The 19,494-nt window shown below is 60.8% G+C and overlaps 1 protein-coding gene across 4 annotated transcripts; it reads right to left on the reverse strand.

Moving 5' to 3' along the window:
- Nucleotides 1-113: 113 nt before the first annotated feature.
- STX1A (syntaxin 1A) lies at nucleotides 114-17,535 on the reverse strand. Of its 4 annotated transcripts, none has more exons than XM_023247028.2 (10): nucleotides 17,441-17,535; nucleotides 9,154-9,231; nucleotides 8,680-8,779; nucleotides 5,917-5,991; nucleotides 5,122-5,195; nucleotides 4,914-5,022; nucleotides 4,739-4,812; nucleotides 3,834-3,971; nucleotides 1,799-1,909; nucleotides 114-1,547 (listed from the first exon to the last, which is right to left on the reverse strand). In XM_023247028.2, the coding sequence occupies exons 1-10, from the start codon at nucleotides 17,468-17,470 to the stop codon at nucleotides 1,470-1,472; spliced, it is 867 nt and encodes a 288-aa protein (XP_023102796.1). In that variant the 5' UTR covers nucleotides 17,471-17,535; the 3' UTR covers nucleotides 114-1,469. The 4 variants fall into 4 exon arrangements, 3 of the variants coding, with proteins under 3 accessions (XP_023102796.1, XP_044903274.1, XP_023102795.1); XR_006590887.1 differs by having other exon boundaries at nucleotides 1,509-1,547; nucleotides 1,799-1,974; XM_023247027.2 differs by lacking the exons at nucleotides 114-1,547; nucleotides 1,799-1,909 and adding an exon at nucleotides 3,165-3,679.
- Between the last annotated feature and the right edge of the window lie 1,959 nt (nucleotides 17,536-19,494).

Genomic DNA, 19,494 nt, shown 5'->3' on the forward strand with positions numbered 1-19,494 from the left:
AGGCGGGATCCTCTGCCTCTGAACCCCTTCTTCCGGTTAGTGCTGGGCACATTTACCCCCAAGTTCTAAGGCTGTGACCTCATGACAGTAAGAAACCTAGGGCAGAGACACGGTACAGATACAAATGTTTATTCTACATAAAAATTTCACAAAAGGGGCAGCTGGTTGTACCAAGACCTTTGGTGAAGGGGTGGAGGAAGGGAAGTTGCTGTTAAAGAAGGCAGCACGGACAGTGGTCACAGTCACTGGGCAGGAGCAGAGCTGAGGGAAGGCGGGGCACGGATGCGGCCCCATCCCCTACTGCATGCACTCGCATGCACACTCCCTGCCTGTCAACGAGGAAGAGGGGGGCTTGGGTGGGGGCACGTTTCTGACTTGAGAAGCCCCGAGATGGGGAGGAGGGAGGTACTCCTCCCTGGCTGGCTGCTGAATACTGCATCCTAGACACCAGACACCCACGTGGCACATCACTGGGGAACAGCAAGGGCAGGACGCGATTGCAGGCCTGAAGGGACACCTGACTTCCCAGAGCACGAGAGCAGGAACCACTGTCCCAAACATGCAACACAATGGCTTGAGGACCTGACTGAGGCCTGCCGGGGAGAGTGGCTGGCCCAGGGTGCAGGCTTCAGCTTATGGCAGAGAACTGACGGGCCCGATCTGCCTCCCTGGCTGGAAGGGTGGCTGGAAACCAGGCACCGGACAGTCTCTTGTGGAATGTTACCTGGGGCCAGGCACAGCCCAAAGGGGTTGCTCCTGGGGTTGCAGGATTGCGGGAAGGGAGGATGAGGCAGCCAAGACCCGCTGGACTCTGCCCCTAGGCAGGGGAGGGAGCCTGGTCTCGACACAGCCAGAAGCCACCTGGCCACAGCACCCTGAGCCTCCCTGGCAGTGATCAGCTGTTAGAGGCTTAGAGCTGGGCTGTCTCTCAGGGCCACCCCTCCCCTAACCTGAAAAGCAGCACCATGTGGCCAGCTGGTCCCCACCCCTCAGGGGGCTCGGCTTAGGGGGACAGCTGGAGAGGACAGAGGTCAGGGCAGATGGGCCAGTCAGGAGGAGGCAAGGTTGGGGTCCAGAGCGAGCCTCGGTCCCAGGAGAGGGCAGACCCCAGGCTGGAGTGGAATTCGTGAAGGCAGGGGAAGGGGGAGGGGGGAATATGGCTACCCTGGGTGGCACTACCTGGGAAGGGTGAGGCGGCCTGGGCCAGGGCCTGAGTCTGTGCCTTGCTGACCTGCCCCACCCCACTGGCTGTTTCCCAGCCCGGCTCCCCGCTGGCTCCCCGTACAGACACACACACACGGTCACAGAGATCATGCACACGACGGCTCGGGGTGGGGACGGAGGGCCCTGCGGCAGAGAAAGGAGCAGTACGGGGCGGGGAGGAAGGGGCTCCGAGCCAGAAGGCAGCAGCAGCCAAGGGGCCTCCTGAGGGCAGACCATCCCGAGCGGGGTGGCGGGTGGGGTGGTTTCTATCCGAAGATGCCTCCGAAGGTGGAGGCGATGACGATGCCCAGGACCACGCAGCAGATGATGATCATGATCTTCTTCTGCACCGGAGAGGCACAAAGGAGCAGCCTCAGACGAGGGAGGGAGGCCAAGGGCTTGGGTCAGAGCTCTGAGGGGGGTGGCGACGAGGGCTGGGGAAGGTGCAGCCCAGAGGCGGTGACACCAAGAGCTGAAGGCCTCAGGATGGGGGCTCTGCTCAGCTCCGAGGTGGGGGCAAGCGGTCAAGGCAGAGTGGGGAGGGATCTACCGTGGTCCCGGGGCCCTCATGGGAGGGGGCAGGGAGGCTACTGACCCGGCGTGCTTTGCTCTGGTACTTGACAGCCTTCTTGGTGTCAGACACCGCTCTCTCCACGTAGTCCACCGAATGTTCCACGTTGTACTCAATCCTGTCAATCATCTCCCCCTGCAGGGCCAGGGCACTCAAGCTCCAGCAGGGCCCCCCTCAGGGCAGGACTTTGGGGCGGCACCCTGAAGTCAGAGAAAGGAAAGTGGGGGTGTGAGGATGGGGTACAGCCTCTCACCTGTGCCCCTCAGGCCAGGCACCCCGGGGCAGCTCCCTCCTCTCCCTGCAGAGCAGTCATCCTGGGGGAGGGAACTGGCCATGCGGTCTCAGCCAAGGGCATGGGGGCCATGCAGAGGGCGCCGAGCTGGGGCCTGGAGCGCGGCAGAGGGAGGCCGGGGCGGGAGCAGGCGGTCTGGACGGTGTCCCACTCCGTCCTCCGCAGGCACAGTGGTTCTATCCAGCTCTGTCTTCAGTCTTCAACATTCAAGACTCCTCGCCCCCTCCCATAGCCCTTCTGGGCCCCGTAATCCAGTCCCACGCAGCCCCCTGGAGACCACAGCGCTGCCTGAGACCCCCAGCAGCCGCTTTGTGACACACGACTGCTCTCTCCGAGTCCGCTGCTCCCACTGGCGTCCATACAGCTACGGTCTCTCAGCCGCCGGTGGCAGCAGCCTCCTCGTGGCCTCCCTGCTTCCTAACTCTGCCCACACCACGCCCACACTGAAGACCCTCCATCTAGAAGAGAATCCAGGCGTCCAGCACCACCTTCTGCCTCCTCCCTGCCGCCCCTGAGCTCCAACTGCATGGCCTCCTCCTCCGAGAGCCCGGCTCTTGCCAGTCTCAGGACAGTTCTGCTGCTGGTCCCTCTGCCTGGGCCAGCTCTTCACTGTGACCCCGGGAAGTCTTCAGAGCTCAAATGCCACCTCCACAGAGAAGTCTTCCCTGACCACCCCGTCCAAAGTGGCCACCTCAGGGACTCTTACCGTTACCCCAGGTGTGGCCCTCAGACTGGCAGCATCGGCATCGCCCTTGAAACTGTTAGAAATGCAAATTCCGGGGCGCCTGGGTGGCTCAGTCGTTAGGGCGGCCGACCCTTGATTTCGGCTCAGGTCACGATCCCCCAGTGAGGTCGAGCCCCATGTCGGGCTCTGTGCCGACAGCATGGAGCCTGTTCGAGATTCTCTCTCTCCCTCTCAAAATTAACTTGAGGGGCGCCTGGGTGGCGCAGTCGGTTAAGCGTCCGACTTCAGCCAGGTCACGATCTCACGGTCCGTGAGTTCGAGCCCCGCGTCGGGCTCTGGGCTGATGGCTCAGAGCCTGGAGCCTGTTTCCGACTCTGTGTCTCCCTCTCTCTCTGCCCCTCCCCCGTTCATGCTCTGTCTCTCTCTGTCCCAAAAATAAATAAACGTTGAAAAAAAAAAATTAAAAAAAAAAAATTAACTTGAAAAAAAAAGCAAACGTACAGGCTCCCACCTTGACCTACCAATCTCTGGGAACGGGAACCAGGAAACTTACAAGCCCTCCAAGTGATTCTCGGGCACTTTCAAGTTGGAGAATCACCGCTCATTCACACTGCCTCCTAACATCTGAGCACCTGGCACAACTGGAGAACATTCCATCTGTCATATACTTATGCTGCCCTTTCACCCAACAGACATTAGCTCCGGGAAGCAGGCCCTCAGCTGTCCTGGTCACTGCTATATTTCCAGTTCCTTGAAAAGTGGCCGTCCGCTGTGTCCATGTGACAAACAGCTGATGAATACGATGGGACAAGGCTGGGTAGAGGGCCATGCAGGGCCTGGGGTCCTGGAGGGCCAAGCAGAGCCATGCAGCACTGGGTCCCGGTAGCAGAGCCATGCAGAGGACAGGGTCCTTTAGGTGGGCACGGCCCTGGAGGCAGTTTCAACAGCAGGCGGTTAGTTACCTGGAGACTCGGTCCCTCCCGGGCAGGGCAGCGTGTCAGGCAGAAAGGGTCGGGGTTAGTGCAGCCCTGGGTGCTGCTGTGGGCTGGGGGGCGGAGGGCAGTGGGGCCCTTGGTACTCACCTGGCTCTCCACAAGCATGGCCATGTCCATGAACATGTCGTGCAGCTCACGGATGCTGTTCTCCAGCTTGATGATCTCACTGTGCCGCGTCTCGATCTCGCTCAGAGCCTGCTTTGAGATGCTGGAGTCCATGATGATCTAGGGGGTGGGAGCAGTGGGCTGGGACCCAGGGGCCTGCTGAAGGGGGCAGGGATGGGGACCGGGGCCAGGACAGCAGGCCAAGGGCAAAGGCAGCTGGGATGGGCAGTGGCTCCCTCCTCAGCCACAGCATTCTCCCACTTCCTGCTTGGTTCTTACTAGCCGTTACCTGACTTCTCTGAGATGGATTTCTCCTCCTTAATACGGGGCTAATAACACTCCCCGCCTGTGCCTGCCACACGGTAACTAAGTGGTAGTTCTTGTCACCAGTCTTGTACAGCCCAAGTTGACTGTCCCAAGGACCCAGGCCTTGAACTGCTTTTCTCTCTTCCCCTCTCCTTCTGTTCTGCCTCCCAGAGAGGGTAACTGCCTCTCCCTTCTCTCCTCCTGGAAGCCACGTCCCCAAGCCGCCTTCCACCCCGTGGGCCACCTCCTTCAGAAAGCCCCCCTGCTCAAGCTTCACCTGAATGGAGAGACGGCCAAGGGCACCGTGTTCCCCAGGAAAGGAAAAAGGCCCAGAGGATAGTGGAAGGCACCCCTAGCTGGCAAATGGACAGGAGAAGCAAGGAAGTGGACCTAACTGGGAGGACCCGGGAGACATGGGTCTTAATTCTACCTCCGCCACTAATGTTTATGTGGCCTCAGCCTGGTCCCTTTTCCTCTCTGGGACTCCGCCTTCTCTGAGGCTCAAAAGGTGGCTGTGTCCAAATACTGCCCTGTCCCAGCACACCTGGGGGCCCGGTGGGAGGGGTGTGGTGCCCACTCACCCCGGAGGCAAAGATGGCCGGGTTTCCGCTCTCCAGCATGTCCTCCAGCTCCTCACTGGTCGTGGTCCGGCCAGCTGCGAGGAGGGGTCACACCGAGTCCTGCACACCCCGCAGATGGGCGGCGGCCCTGGCCCCGGCCCCGCCCCCAAGCCCTGGCCCCGCCCCGCCAGCTCACTGATCTCCAGCTGCCTCTGGATGCGGCCCTTGCAGCGCTCCCGGTAGTCGGACTGCGTGGCGTTGTACTCGGACATGACCTCCACGAACTTGCGGGACAGCGTGGAGTGCTGGGGATCCGAGGTGGGGGTGCAGGTGTCAGGCCCGGCCCCACCCAACACCAGAGCCTCAAGCGCCCGCCTGCCCACCCTGAGGCCTGCCTGGGGCACCTGTGTCTTTCGGATCCTCAGGTCTGCGGATGAGCGGTTGAGGCCTTCCTCCTGCTCGATGCTCTGCTCAATGCCTGGGGGAACGAATGGCTGCTGAGCCATAGCCTGTCTCCCTCGCCACTGCCCATCCCCCTGACCCACATGCCCAGGATCTGGCTCAGGACCTCCTCCCCTAGAGAGGATCTCCTGTGGTCTTTAAGTGGGGTCACATGGGAAGCAGAGGAGGAGGGAGCGCGGGACTGATGGGGGTGGGGGGTAACAAGGGCCCATTCGCATGATGCACGCTTCGGTGTGTGCATACATGCGGCCCATTTGTGAGGCCTCAAGTGCACGCCACGCTATGAGTGTGAATGCCCGCTATGCGCTAGGCCTGGTGGCTCAGGCCCACCCTGCCTCCTGTGCGCCTAACAAGGGGCCATGCCCAGAGTAGGGAGGGCCTGGTGGCCACAACCTGCAGAGCACACGGCCCCCAGTCCTGTGCATTTGTGGGGTGGGCACATCTGTGGCGCTGGCCACTCCCTGAACCCTCTTTAGCTGCAGTGGGGGACAATGCTCAGAGGGGAGCACTCCCTCAGTGAAGCCTCAGGCCCCTGCATCCCCAGGCCCAGCCCAGAGCCTGGCACAAACAAGCCTTGCCAGGCAGCAATTGAGGGAATGAGCGCATGATGGCACCCTCATAAAGGAAAGCAAGACCCAATGTACCCTTCAGAGTTAGTGAACCCCCACGGCTACACACGGGAAGCGGGTCCAGAGGGCCCCTCCACCTCCCAGGCAAGGCCTGGAGCCCAGACTCACTCTTTAACTTGGAGCGAACTTTGTTTGCTGTCTTCTTGATGTCAGACATGAGCTCCTCCAGTTCCTCCTTCGTCTCTGGGGAGGCAGAAGGGGTACAGGGTAGACACCTGGGGTTCCCCTGCTGCCTGCCGTTCAGGCGCAGCCTCTGGCCCAGGGGGCCCGGGGGGGGGGGGGGGGCTCTGGGCAGAGCCTGGGTCCTGGGTCTTCCCCCTTCCCCCGGCTAAGGCTCTGCCTGCCCCTCCGATCCTGGGCGGGGGCCACACCAGCTATCGCCTAGCTCCCTCTGTGCTGCCTTCCGAGGAGCCTCCCTTCCTCCTTTGCTGGCTCTCCCACCCCCTGCAGATAACAGATGGGTCTAAATTTAAGGCAGAAATAATTGTGGAGCAGCTGGCAATGCTGGAGTTGGCGCTGGGGGACATTTACTTGATGCCTGCCTGAGTCGAAGGTGGGGGGAGCGGGCTCACCTAGCGCTACCTGGTAGCTCTGGCGCAGGGGGGAAGCATCCAGCCAAGGGGGTGACAGAGCCAGGGGCCAGAGAGGCCGAAGCAAGCACCTTGGGTGGGGTAGACCTTGTTCTGCTAGAGTCCCCCCTTCCCAGGTGCTGAGCCCGGCGGGTAGACGGGGGCGTGAGGCACCTGGCCTGGATGGGAGCTGGCGGAGAAGCGCCTCAAAGAGGTGGGCCTCGGCCCACAGTTGGCCGTGAAGCAGCAGATGGCTGGGCCTAAGACGGGGAAGTTGGGGGAAGGCCGTGACCTAGTGTTTCTCGGGCCCTTGTTCCAACTGGAACCATCTCTCTAAAGCTGGTAGAGGCCATAGGGGTACTCAGCTTGCTCGCCCCCCAGCGAAGGGCTGGCCGGCCAAGGGGGGCCAGGGGGCTGCTCTCCCGTGGGGTGATGCAGCAACGGCTCCGGACAGCGCCCCAGCCTCAGGGCGACCCCAGGGCTCTACTTCCTGGAGAAACCAGGACTGAGCTCCTGGCGGAGCCTTTCTTATCCACCGTCTGTTTTCCTCTGGGGCTGGGGCCTCTCCTGTAAGGGGTTGGGAGGGGCTTAGAGCGGTTGATGGGGGGGTGCCTACCAAGTGCATCATGAGGTGGGGGGCTTCGAGGAGCGGAGGAGGGCGCCTCGTTCGTTCAAACAAAGGAAACTTAGTTACCAGCTGCTCTGACGTCTCAGCCGCTTTTGCTCAGACCCAAAATAGCCCGGCCCGGATGGCCGCGCCCAGGGGAGACGGAGCAAGCCTCGGCCTGGGCAAGCCCCCCGCTCACTGCCATCTTTCCCAGTCACTCCTTGTTAACGGCGCCCTCTGCCCTAGAAGGAGTCCCCTCCCCACGAGGAATGGCCCGTGAGCCCACATCAGTGACCGCTGGCTGGTCCTGACTGCTCAGCTCACGGTGGCAATTCCTAGCGGGTCGCTACCGACTGTAGGACTCGGGGAGACCTTGTGTGGAAGGGGGCACAGGGGAGCCAAGAGAAACGGACTGGCATCTCCGTTGCCCCACACTCTCCCCGTCTTCCAGCGGGTGACAGGCCAATGCCCCAGCTCTTTCAAGTACTCTGTTCTCACCGGCAGCCCCCTCTCATCAGGAGGGGCACACACGGACTCAGACACACATGCGCACTAAAACCCACCATGTCACAGCTGCCTTCCCAGACAAACCGCTGGGGAGAGGGCCAATGCATGACGGCCACACCGAACGTGTGCCCTGCCCCGGGTGACCCCTCTCTCCTTCCCACCCATTCCCAGCACAGTCTCCTGGCTCCCAGCGGACTCATTTTGCTTCCCAAGGGCCTGGCACTGGTCTCACGTTCAAGCACTCTTTGGGGCTGTGGAGAGATGTCTTCTGGGCGCTTGAGGACACCAGTGGAACCAGGGCTGAGGGCCTATGGATGGAGACGCACTGCTGTCGAGGACACAGAAACCCAGCCCTGAGCACTTCGCCTGGCCCACCCAGGGATGGGAGCCTCCCCTTTGCATTCTTGGGGCCCCGTGGGCTGGTGCCTCCCAAAAGGGCTGGAGAGGTGAGGGAGGAGATGAGCAGACAGAAGCTGTGTGCATATATGCACAGTCAACTGTCCAGGTCGCGGGCCGGGACCCCAGCCCTGTCGCGGACTCCCTGGGGCCGAGGGGAAGGAATCTGGGGCCCGCATGCCGCCAGCCCCACACAGGGCAGTGCAGCGATCAGCACCTCCCCACAACTGTGACGGCAGGGTCAGGAGGACCTGTCTGGGGACAGAGCGGAATGCAGACACACAGAGGCTCCTTGTGCAGAGGGAGAAAGGTGACTTCCTGGAATCCTGATAATGCCCAGCCCCGGGGTACCAGTGGCTGCCAGCTCTTTCCGGAAGCTCCTCCCGCTCGGCCGGCTTGCCCTCCCACGGCGCTGAGCCTCGGCACCGCCATCTGCTCCCCCGGGAGGCTCGGGAAGGGGAGGGGCTGGGCGGGGAGGCTTCCTTTGGAGCTGGGCAGCACCCACCTACCCAGCTTACCTGGAGAGGGTGAGGCTGGCGCCCGATGCCACCCAGGCCCCAGGATGGCCGCCCCACTCCGCACAAGTCCGCGTGGGACCCGGGCGCTGAACCCCGCCCCACGCCTGGGCCAACTGTGTTTCCCGAGCTTTCCACAGGGGCCCTCCCCGTCCCGGCCACGCCAAGGTACCCCTCTGCCGACCAACGGTGAGGGTGCTGGGGTTCCGGGAGCCCCTCCCGGGCAGCAGCGCCTTCCTGGAGGCCCCAAACCCGCCCCTCAGTCCTCCACACTCACTCTCGTCAGGGTTGGGGGAGGCCAGGATGGCACTGTGCTTCCGCTTCACCTCCTCCACGTTCTCCGAGATCTTGTCAATGAAGCCACGGATCTCCTCCACCTGTGCACCAGGGCCAGGCAGGCAGGGGGAGATCCAGGGAGGGGGCTCGTGGGCCCGGGGCTGGCCCAGACTGGGGCTGGCGGTCAGGTTCAGGGAGAGGCTGGACCAGGCTTCGGGAGGCGGGGCAGGGGGGAGGGGGGCAGTGGGGGCAGGGACTCCAACTATCCTTCTAGAACGGGATGGGGAGGAGTGGGCGAGTCCAATCCTAAACTCTGCTCCCCTCTGAGCTTCAGTCTATTCTCCCTCAGAATGGCTCTGTTATTTGGTGTAAGGGCCCTGGGCCTGACTCAGAGGACGGATGTGGGCCCCCCCCCCCCCGCCCTGAGCTCTGCCTTGGAGGTCTGCCCAAGGAGGTGGGGTGTGCTGGCTCCCACCTGTTCAAAGAACTCATCCATGAAGCCATCTCGGTCCACGGTGACAGTGACATCGTCATCATCATCGCTGTCCTTGGCCTGCACAGGGGTGTGGACACATGAGCGGACCTGTGGTGGGCCCACTGGGGCCCGCTGGACCTGGGGCCACAAACTGCCCCGCATCTATACTCAGCAGCTCAGCTCCAGGGCCCTGACCACCGCCCTCCGTCATCTTGGCAGGGACGAGGTCCGGCTGTGCCCTCGGCTCCCGGCCACAGTGAGGCCTGGAGGACCCCGGGGGACCCAGCATAAGGAGAGAGGCCTGGCCTGTCGAATTGGTGACCGGACCGGGTCTCCACCTCTAGGCCGGGGATTCCTTCCTTTACCCAGCTGCCTGCCCCTTCCCCACAGGACTGGGGTCCTCCCAGTAGGCCCCTCACCCTAGGGCACTGCTGGGAAGGCTGGGTCCCCTGGCCAGTGGCCCCAACTCACAGACCTGGCCTGAGACAGGCTGCCTGGAAGCCATTCTTCTCTCCTTTCTGGGCCTGAAGGTTTTAATTAAGACGGGGCCCAAAGTTCCCAAGTTCCCTTTCTTAGGGGCACCCGGGAAGGGGAGGCCCAGGTGCCAACAACACCTGCCTCTAAAAAGGTAGGATGACTCAGAAAGAGGCCGTCCCACAGCCCCTCAGGCAGGCCTGAGACACACTGCCTGCACGGGGCTCTGTGAACTCTGTTCTCTCCTTGTCATTCTTTTTTTTCCTTTTAATTAAAAAAAATTTTTTTTTAATGTTTATTGATTTTTGAGAGAGAGGGAGAGTGCCAGCGGAGGAGGGACAGAGGGAAAGGGAGATAGAGGGTCCAAAGTGGGCTCCACACTGATAGCAGAGAGACTGGCACGGAGCTCGAACCCATGAACTGTGAGATCGTGACCTGAGCTGAAGTTAGACGCTTAACCGACTGAGCCACCCCGGCGCCCCTCTTCTTGTCATTCTTGACATCAGACCTCGATCCTCTTTCCCTCCAGGCTCAGAGGTGGGCCTGGCAAGACCAGTCATGTCACTTGGCTCAGGGGCTGCCCTAGGCCCCAGCTACAGGTGCAGCCGCACCCCACCACCCTGAGAGCAGCTGTATAGAAGCCCCCCACCCTGGGGGGCGGGGTAATTACACCTCTGACTTCCCAGTGCACTGGCCGTGCTCGTTCCTGTCCGCCTTAGGCACCTGCAGTCGCCAGGGGCAGCCCACTCCGTTGGCAAGGGCAAGTCCGTCTCCACAGCCAAAGCCAGGATGCCCAGGGGCAGGACCGGCCTCGCCCTGGACTGGGGATCTCAGGCTTGGTCACATCTCATATCTTAGCACCCCACAGGGCAGGCATGAGCTGGCTCAGCACCGGCGTTCACCTCAATCTCTCTTACATCAGGGTCAGAGCCAAGGACAGGGGCAGGTGGAGGTCGAGGGTCGGTGAAGCTGAGGGACCCAGAGGGCTGGGCCCAGCTAGCCTGCTGGGGAGGGACCCAGGTTCTGCACCCAGCAGGGGCTGACTGAGGGACCTGCCCTCTGGGTCTGTCTGCTCCTGTTTGCAATGGGGACAGCGATGCCCGGCCGCAGGGACAGAGGGCAGAGAAAGGGTGGGAAAGCACAGCATGTTCTGTAAAGGGCTGTGCCCCTGGGGCTCTCGGGGTCCTACTGCCCCACCGGAGTGGGACCAACCAGGAGACGGGGTTGGTTGGGAGCTTCCTGGAGGCGGCTCTGACAGGCCCCTCTCATCAAGAGATCACACCTCCTCCCCCAGCAGCTAAAATAAATCCTCGCTCCCACAAGTGTCTGTGGCTGCTACCAGGTGGCCCCCTCCCCCCAACCGAGCCCACCTATAGACAAAGAAAATCTAGGAGCCATTTCTACACTTTTGGGCCTTGCCAGGCCCGGGAGCTAAGCTGGAAGAGCACTCCCTAGGGAAACTGAGGCAGAGTGCAGTCTGGAGGAGCCCAGGTCCCCCTTCAGGGCAGGCTGCCAGCTTGGGAGGTGGCCCTAGGAGTGCCTGCCATTCAGCACCCAGCCCTGTCTTTTTGGTGTCTAGAGAGGGACAAGGGTGGACAGGAGAGGACTGAGGAGAATTTTCCAGCTCCGCTCCCAGAAAGAGTAATGACTGGCGGGGGCCAAAGACAAGGGCATCAGAGTTTCCAAGGATGAGAGTCGCTGCCAGAGGCCCCTGGGATCTGGGCTGATGGCTCTCCCCGGGCCTCGGCTTGCCCATCTGTAAACTGAGGACGTATCTTCTCCATGCATCCAGGAGCTTTGACCTGCTCCCTCCACAGCCTCCCCAGAAGACTGAAGAAGCCTGGCCTCAGGTAGTTTCTCCAGCACAGGGTTGGCAGGAAAGATGCCCACGCTCTCCTCCAGGCCCTGTGTCAATGAGGGCAGAGCTGAGGAAGGGGACACCTGGGGCCAGGGCCTGGTGGGGGCCCCCAGGTTGGGGTCTGTCCTGAAGGCGGCGTTCAGATTAGCCCCCAAAGCTGGTTGGAGGGCTTAGGGCCTGACTTCACAGCCTTGGTCACACCAGTGGTGGCTCCAAGCAAAACCCTGAGGGGATTCTCCATGGGGACCCCTTCCTTACCAAGTCTCAGCACTTCTTCCTCTCGGGACTTTTCGCCCACCACCCTTCATCACCTCGCTGCTGCAGCCTAAAACTGGACCCAGCACGCCCCACCTATAACCATTTCCCTGCTTCGATGACCCACCCAACTGTCTTCCCTTTCCCCATGCAATTCCCTCTGCCTGGAATGCCGATTCCATGAAGCTGGCGTTCACTGCCCTCATCCTTGGATGCTGCCTCCTTCCAGAAGCCTTCCCCAGCTCCCCAGGGTCACTATCTTGTTCCTCTGCTTCCCCCTGCACTATTCCCTTCTCTGCTGGAACCACAACCACAGTCTCTCAGGCCCTGAGGGACCTGAAAAAACCACCTTGGCCTCAGCTTCCAGACTCAGCTTGCATACCTCCTGTGATGGTGAGCTTACTACCTTTCCTGGGCAGCTCTGCCCATCTTGGGCTGCCCCAATTGTCCCTTTCCTGTACAGTTTGGCCCTAGGCCATAAAGAACCTGTTGGTGCCCTCTCCTTGGGCTGGACTTGCTAGAGATCTAAAGACAGCATCAGCATCTTCTCTGGGTTTTTCTACTCATGTTGGCTATTCCCTTCCCCTCAGATCCTTCCTAGGGCCCGAAGTTGCAGTCCTTGCCCCAGACTTACTTGGTTCAGCCTCTATCTTCTCCTGCAGTACATGATACAGACTGAATTTGCTGCTGATTGTGGTCTGAATGGTACCAATGAGCTGACCCATCCCCTCCCTCTTTTTATGTGGTCTACCTCTGTTAATGCAACCAGAAATCAGTATGATATACGATATATGATCGCATCAGTGATCATATAGCACTTCCTGCCCAGGAAAACCCCAAGCCCTTCCCCACCACTGTCTACTTGGTTGGATTTTAGGCTCAAGCGAAGGACTTTTTTTTCCGTTTCATTTATTCATTTGTTCAGATCCTTATTCCACTTTGTGAGAATCTGATGGCTCATGATTTTGCTGCCCCCCCCCCCCCCCCCCCCGCAACCTCATCCACATCTAGGCCGGTGCCCTGTGGCACCTTTCTAGAGACATCCTCCAGGTTAACTAAGACTGAGGTCAGGTCTCATGGGACGCTGAGTAAATGACAAGCCCCAAACCCAGACACGCTCCTGACCCAAAAGGAAGTAGGAAGTAGGCTGGTGTGCTATCTCCTAGTGTCTGGGGATGGTCAGGGCAGACATCACCTACACGCACACAGGGGCCACCCAGATAGTTTTAAATCATGAGGGCCCCAGCTCCCTTAGAAATCTGCCAGCCTTCTGCGAGTGACAGTCACAGCTCCAGAAAGAGGGCTGGACTAGACTGGAGACTTGAGGGTCCCCAGTGGCAGCTGGAGGTGGCAGCTGGAGCCTGGAGTGGTCACAAGCTGGAAGCTGCAAACATCTTTAGAAAAAACCCACCCAGGCATCCTGTGATGTACCCTACCTGCCATCTGGCCCAGACGAGGTTCCACCTCTTTCTCTTGAGCCCCCATTCCCGAGCACCCTCAAATCAGAAACCGGGGTACATTCACATTCTTCCTTTTCTTCTCACATCCAACCAATATTTTACTTGTCATGATGTTTTTTTGTTCATCCCTCCATGGTTCTCAACCCTGTTCCAGGACCATAATTCCTTGGGGGCTTAAAAAACCCCCACCAGCTTCCAGGACTCTATCCTAGAGAGATTGAATTGGACTTTCAGGGGGTGGGGCTGGGGAGGCTGTTTTTAAAAAGCTCCGCGCCCCCCCCCCGCCCCCCCCCCCCCCTCCAGGGGTTGAGAACCACTGGTCTGGTCTTACTCCTCTCCATAGGCTCTGGCCCAAGCAACCAGGAATGAAAGCCGCACTTGGGAGAAGCCCCAACCTTCTAGTGGAGGCCAGACAGCCCTGGTGGTCTCTCCTGGCAGAGGCTCCAGGATTCCAGGATACCTTCCTGGAAACAAAAGTGATTCTTCCAAGAGCCTCGGAGGCCAGGCAGCCTCCAGGCCTGTCCCCAGGGATGGAGAGTGGGAGGCCAGCCAGCAGGGCTGATTCATTCCTCCTGAGCAGGAGTCGCTGTTGTCTGCCTCGAGGACTATATTCCCCCCCTCCTTTTTAATGACAAATCAAAGTCAATACCACCAGAGCGGACAGACCCAGAGCTGAGTCAGGGGTATGCGAGGCCAAGCTCCATCCCCAGTAAAGAAGGGCTCCCCGCATCTGATCCCTTCCCCCTCTCTGCATCCTGTGTGTGCCCTTCACCAGATCCCTGCCCCTTAGCAGGCCCCCAGGGCAGCTCCAGGAGGCAGCCTCAGCCCCAGGAGATGAGTTGGCCTCTGCCCGGCACCCTCCAACACACGGTGTGACCTTAGATAACACCCTGGCCCCTTCCAGACCTCAGCTTTCCAATCTGTGAAAGGGGAGGTTGGACTAGACAGTCCCTGGAGGTCGTTCCGGCTGCACCCCAGATGAAAATGTGCCCAAATTCGCTGCACCCCAAGGAGGTCAGAGGAGGGAAGGAGGCCTACTCTTACATCCCCATTTCTTCCACTCTGCAAGGCGGATCCCACTCGCTCCACTGTATGGGTGAAATGGGCACAGAGAGGTTAAGGCAAGAACCTGCCTGGTGTTGCCTAGGGCACCCTGTCTCTTCCCGGCAATGAGAGAGAAAAGGGGAACTGGGGGACAGAGGGGCCCACGGGGTTTTCCCTTCCGGGCCTGCCCCTGCTGCTCCAGTGAGCAGGCGTCAGACCACCTACCACTGTCGGTTGGGCATTCCAACCTCTCTGCCTTGACTCATGCGGGTCTCTCCTTTGGGACCACCTTTCCTCCCCCCATCTAAATCCAACTCCTCTTTCTGGGCCACCCCAAGTTCTCTTCTCCCACGGTCTGGCTGCCCCAACACTCCCTCCTCTCCATCCTCTGGCTTCTGCAGCAGGCCTCCTGTGTCGCACACGACTCCGGACAAAGATAAACACCGTCCTGGGCTCGGGGAGGGGTAGGTCTGAGAACTTCTGGTTCTCAGAAAGAAAACCAGAGAGGCCTCTGAATTGGGGGAAGGAGGCAGCTGCGTGCCAGGTGCGGCTGCCCAGGGACACTTCGCCCCAAGTCTCTCTGGCTGTGTGCCCCTGGGCTAGTCTTTGCCCCTCTTAGGCCCTTGGGTTGCCCTTTTGATCTCGGAGGGCCCCCAACGATCCCTTCGGTCTGTCTGCACAACTAGAGAATCAGCCTTATGAGTGAGGGGAGAGGCTGGAGGGCCGGGCCTGGCCTGCAGAGCGCTGAGGAAATGCGCCAGCTCCTTCCCCAAGTGTGACTTTTATAAATAAGCTCCATTTGCCTTCCTTCCAAATGTGGTGGCGTTGGGTGGGGAAGGAGGAGGGGGGAGAAGGGAGGGAGGGCTGGTGGTGGTGCAAGTCACTGTCCCGAGCACCACCTCTGTCCAGCCCAGCCAGTACCGGCCTCTTGGGTCCTGGGGATTCTAATCTGAAAATTCTGGCTCCTGGGGTTCAAGGTCTCCCCGAAATACGGAGGCGACTCAGGAGACCTGTGACTACCCCTTGCCCTGAGAAACTGGGTTCTAGGTGTCTCATCTCCGCTATATAGCTGGGAACTCAAGGCCCGGAGGGGGACTTGTGGGAAACGACAGCCCCCCACAGACTACCTGTTCACCCCACACAGTGTGGGCTCCTGGAGGTTGCAAGAGACGCCCAATGGGCAGGGCCACCCAGCAGTGGATACAGCAAACCTCCATGGGTTCTGACTGCCTGAGGGGTGGGGTCTAGAGAGGAAGCCCCCCTCAATTCACAGAGAAGCCAAGCCTCACCCTCTAGGGGACCACGCTGGCTAGTGTTTATGTGTATATGGGGGTGGGGGGTGGGGGTGAGGGGTCACAGAGACACGTACCGGAGCCAAACACCTGGGTTCAACCTCCCTACAACCCTAGCTCTCCTGGTGGTTCCCCGCCCAGCCAGGCCTAAGTCTATCTTCGGGACTAGGCTCTCTTGTGTCTCAGTTTCCCCTTTATCAGAGGGGATGAAGGCTGATGAGCCACAGATCCTGTCACCTGGAAAGGACTGCGTTTCCCTGACCACTTGGTTCCCACATATACTCTCGTCTGACCCACCAGGCACCCAAACATCAGCAAATGCACCACGTGGACATACGTTGCCAAGATAACATTCTTTCTGACTCAACGTAGCACAGGAAGCTTGAGGGCAACCGCAAGGGCTGGCGGGGGAAGTGTTTAGACATCATATATGACATGAGGGACCATCTTCTTCCTTTGAAACCTCGTGGGGTTTACCCTAGGGGCCGGGCACTTGGCCAGGAATAAAAGGTCTGATGGGAGGGTGGGGCCGGTAGCCAGAGCCAGGGGGGGGGATAGAGGCAGGATGGTACAGGTCGCAGCTCCGCGCTGCCCAGGACACAGGACTGGTATAATGGGGGAGACGGGGCACAAACGCGGGGAGCCTCTGGACAGAGAGGGCAGGCCATGAGATCAAAAGCCCAAAGCACACTTGAAACTTTCCCTATGAGAGGACCTATGTCTCTGGCTCCAGGTGGGGCAGCAGGGGGAGGGCTCTGAGGGGCCACCGAGCTAGCGGGCCCCCCCACCCTAGATCAGTGGTACGGGAAGGGCACCTGCCAGCCAGCAGGGTGGTCAACTAGGGGATCAGACAAGGGTCAGCCTGGTCTAGAGTCCTCATGTCCCCCTCCCCACAGGCAGACTTCACTTCCTTCACTGCTCCCGCGGGGCCCCCAGGCTTGCCATCTCTAAGGGCAAAGGTGAGAATGCCCTGGTAAACGTCAGCGGCCACGGGAGGCTGGGGAGGGGGGTGCATGAGAAACAGGCGGCAGGGCTCTGGGTCAGGGCTGGGAAAGGGTGGGCTCTGGTCAGAACCTTTGCGCATCCTCTTACTCCCCACGAACCCCGCCCCGGGAGCCACACCCCGGGGGCCCCCCGAGACACAGGTGGAAAAATAGACAGGTTCAGGTTGGAACCAGACCAGGAACCCGGGAAGGGTCTGAAAACACCACCGGGGTCGGGGTTGCTCGGGGGCTAGGAAGGTGGACCGGAGGATGGGGGGCGAATCTGACCCCTCTGGGACCTGGGCGGGCAGCAGACCCCGAGCGTGACCGGGATGGGGAGCCACAGGTGATGGGAGCTACAGGTGACGGGGGCGGCCCGCGGGACAGCGCCCGCCCGAAGAGCCCAGCCCCACCCGGCGGCCCGGTTTCCGCAGCGCCCCGCAGCTGGGCTCTGAGCAGGGGACCGCCCCCGGCCCCCTTCCCGCTGCGGTCCCGCCGTCTGTCTCTACCAGTGCGGGGGACAGGAGGGTCGGTGATGAGGCACAGTGTGGGGACAGAGACGGGACCTGCTCCGCGCGGGCTACGGGAGAGGTCAGCCCTCTGTCCCGCCACCGGTATCCGATAATAGCCCTCCGACCCCTCAAAACAAGGGGGCGCCGAAAAGTTTATCCAGGATCCCGGGCTCCGGCCGCCAGCCCGCGGGCCCATGGCGCCGAGCTCACGCGAGCCCGTGACCCCGAGTGGGTCCGAGGGGCGGGACCCGGAGGGGGGTCGCGGTCCTCGGCTCCGCACCGCTCCTTCCCGCCGGGTCGGGGACGCAGGGGCTGTCGCCGGGTGGCCGCCGAGGCCGGGCGGGGAGCGGGCGGCGCGCCGGGCGCGGGCGGCGAGCGGCGAGCGGCGACGCGCTGGGGCCGGACTCACCGTGCGGAGCTCCTGGGTTCGGTCCTTCATGCTCCCGGGAGTGGCAGCGGCGCCGGCTGCAGCCGTGTGAGCCCCGCATGCGCGGCGGCCGCCCCGCGGCTGCGCAGCGCCAGCCCGGCCCCGCCCCGGCCCCCGGGACCCCGGCCCAGCCCCCAGCCCGGCCCCGCCCAGCCGCCGGCCCACGCCCAGCGCAGTGGGGTCGAAACCCTGGGACTTCTTGCGCCTGTGTTCCCCACCCCGCGTGATCCCTGCCTGGGATGGGGCTCCAGAGCCCCTGCTCCCTCCCCTACCCCAACCCTCTCGGCACTCAGCCGCTCAGCAGCCCAGCCGTCGTTCTGGACCCTGGATCGTCACCCCCAGAGCTCCTCACCTCCTTGGGGATTTGCTGGAGGTTGGAACCCCCTCGATTTTATGGCCTTGGAACTTCTAGCACTCCCCTCCGAAAACCTCCTCCCCCAAAAGCCTCCTCCAGAGTTCCAGCCTCTGAGCCCCTACCCTTCCCACTTTCCCCCAACACTTCATCCAGACTCAGGCTCTGGCCCCTCTTTCCCTGGGATTTCTCAGTTCACTGGTCTGATGCAGGGTGACCACTTCTTTTCCTTTAGTTTCCGCCCCCAGCAGGACGCAGGAACCCTTCTGTCTTTGGGGAAAGGAAATCTAAGTTAAAGCCTGCTCCCCCCCCCCCCCAAGATTCTATTTCCTATATACCAGGGGGGGGGGGGCATTTAAGCCTGGGGCCCGGCTCACTCTGACACTAATGGAAAGCTTAGCTGTATGTAGAGGGGTAGTGGATGGGGGCTAGTCAGTAGCAGATGCTCCTTTTCTGGTCCTTGCCAGCATCTTGTTGAGACAGCAGCCATATAACACCCTCCCTCCAGCTGTCCCCTCTGTGCCCTGGCCCAGACCTTCTTGACCTCAAGCCAAACACTCCCTCTTCCTTTCCCCAGGGCTGCCAAGGTGTTGCTCTGGAGCTGGGCCAGCCCCCTGCTGCCCTGTGTGTCTGGTCCTGGCGCTTCTCCCAGACTGTGGGCACAGGTTAGCTGGCTGGCAGACAGGCTACAGACACTGTTCCAGCCATCTCTCCTTCCCTGGAAATCTGGCCCGAGACTAGCTTAGACGCAGCCTGGCATGAGAGGCGGCCACACCCTTCCCAGTTGTCCAGACCTCAGCTTTGGGCGCCCCACAGAGCAAGCATTGGTGGTGCCCCCCCATTCAACGGGACTCACCTGCTACAGGCACTTGCCCAGGGTTACAGGGAACCAGTGGCAGGGAAGGCGCTACCTGGCTCCTGGTCCAGAGTGCTTTCCTGTGTGCTGGGTGAACTGGTGGACTGGGTCGTGGGTGCACCCCCAGAGCCCAGTGTCTGGCCCCGTGGAGAGAGGGCAGGAGGGGGAGACACAGCTTATGTCCTCAGAGAGCCCCAGTGTCACGCTAAGCATCACTTACTGAGGTGCATTTTAAATGGCAGCATGAAAGGGGCACCTGGGTGGCTCAGTCGGTTAAGCATCGGATTTCGGCTCAGGTCATGATCTCACGGTTTGTGAGTTCGAGCTCCACGTCAAGCTCTGTGCTGACAGTTCAGAGCCTGGAGCCTACTTCAAATTCTGTGTCTCTCTCTCTCTCTCTCTTCCCCTCCCCTGCTTGCGCTCTGTCTCTCTCTCTCTCTTAAAAAGAAATAAACATTAAAAAAAAATTAAATGGCAGCATGAAAAATGAATAAAGAATGGATGTGTGCCCTTCACCTTAAACTCTGCCTTTCAGATATCAGTCTTACGCTCATTTAATCGTTGATTCATTTATCAAACATTACCTAGGATGCCATGCTCCAGCCACTGCTTTGCGCTTAAGATGTAATGTAGTGGGAGAGACAGACAATGGTTTCAGTATGTGAGGGACCCAGGGTGGCTTCCCAGAGGCAGTGACATTGGAGTTGGGGTGTTGGAGGAGTAGGATTGTTGCAGGGAGAGGTGCAGGCATTCAGGACAGAAGGAGTGTGTCCAGAGACACTGGGGTGAGGCTGGGGAGTGTTCGGAGAACGTGAGGAGCCTGCTTTG

This window comes from Felis catus, chromosome E3 (assembly GCF_018350175.1).
Source record: "Felis catus isolate Fca126 chromosome E3, F.catus_Fca126_mat1.0, whole genome shotgun sequence".
In the NCBI taxonomy this organism is placed as follows: Eukaryota; Metazoa; Chordata; class Mammalia; order Carnivora; family Felidae; genus Felis; species Felis catus.

What these genes read in the sequence shown, in the direction of transcription:
- STX1A (XM_023247027.2), bottom strand. Translation starts at nt 17,470, where the DNA reads ATGAAGGACCGAACCCAGGAGCTCCGCACG. An exon ending in CTCCCCCAACCCTGACGAGA is followed by an intron (nt 5,992 to 8,679) that starts GTGAGTGTGGAG and finishes CTGCCTCCCCAG; the next exon opens with AGACGAAGGAGGAACTGGAG. An exon ending in CGGCCATCTTTGCCTCCGGG is followed by an intron (nt 3,972 to 4,738) that starts GTGAGTGGGCAC and finishes CCCACCCCCTAG; the next exon opens with ATCATCATGGACTCCAGCAT.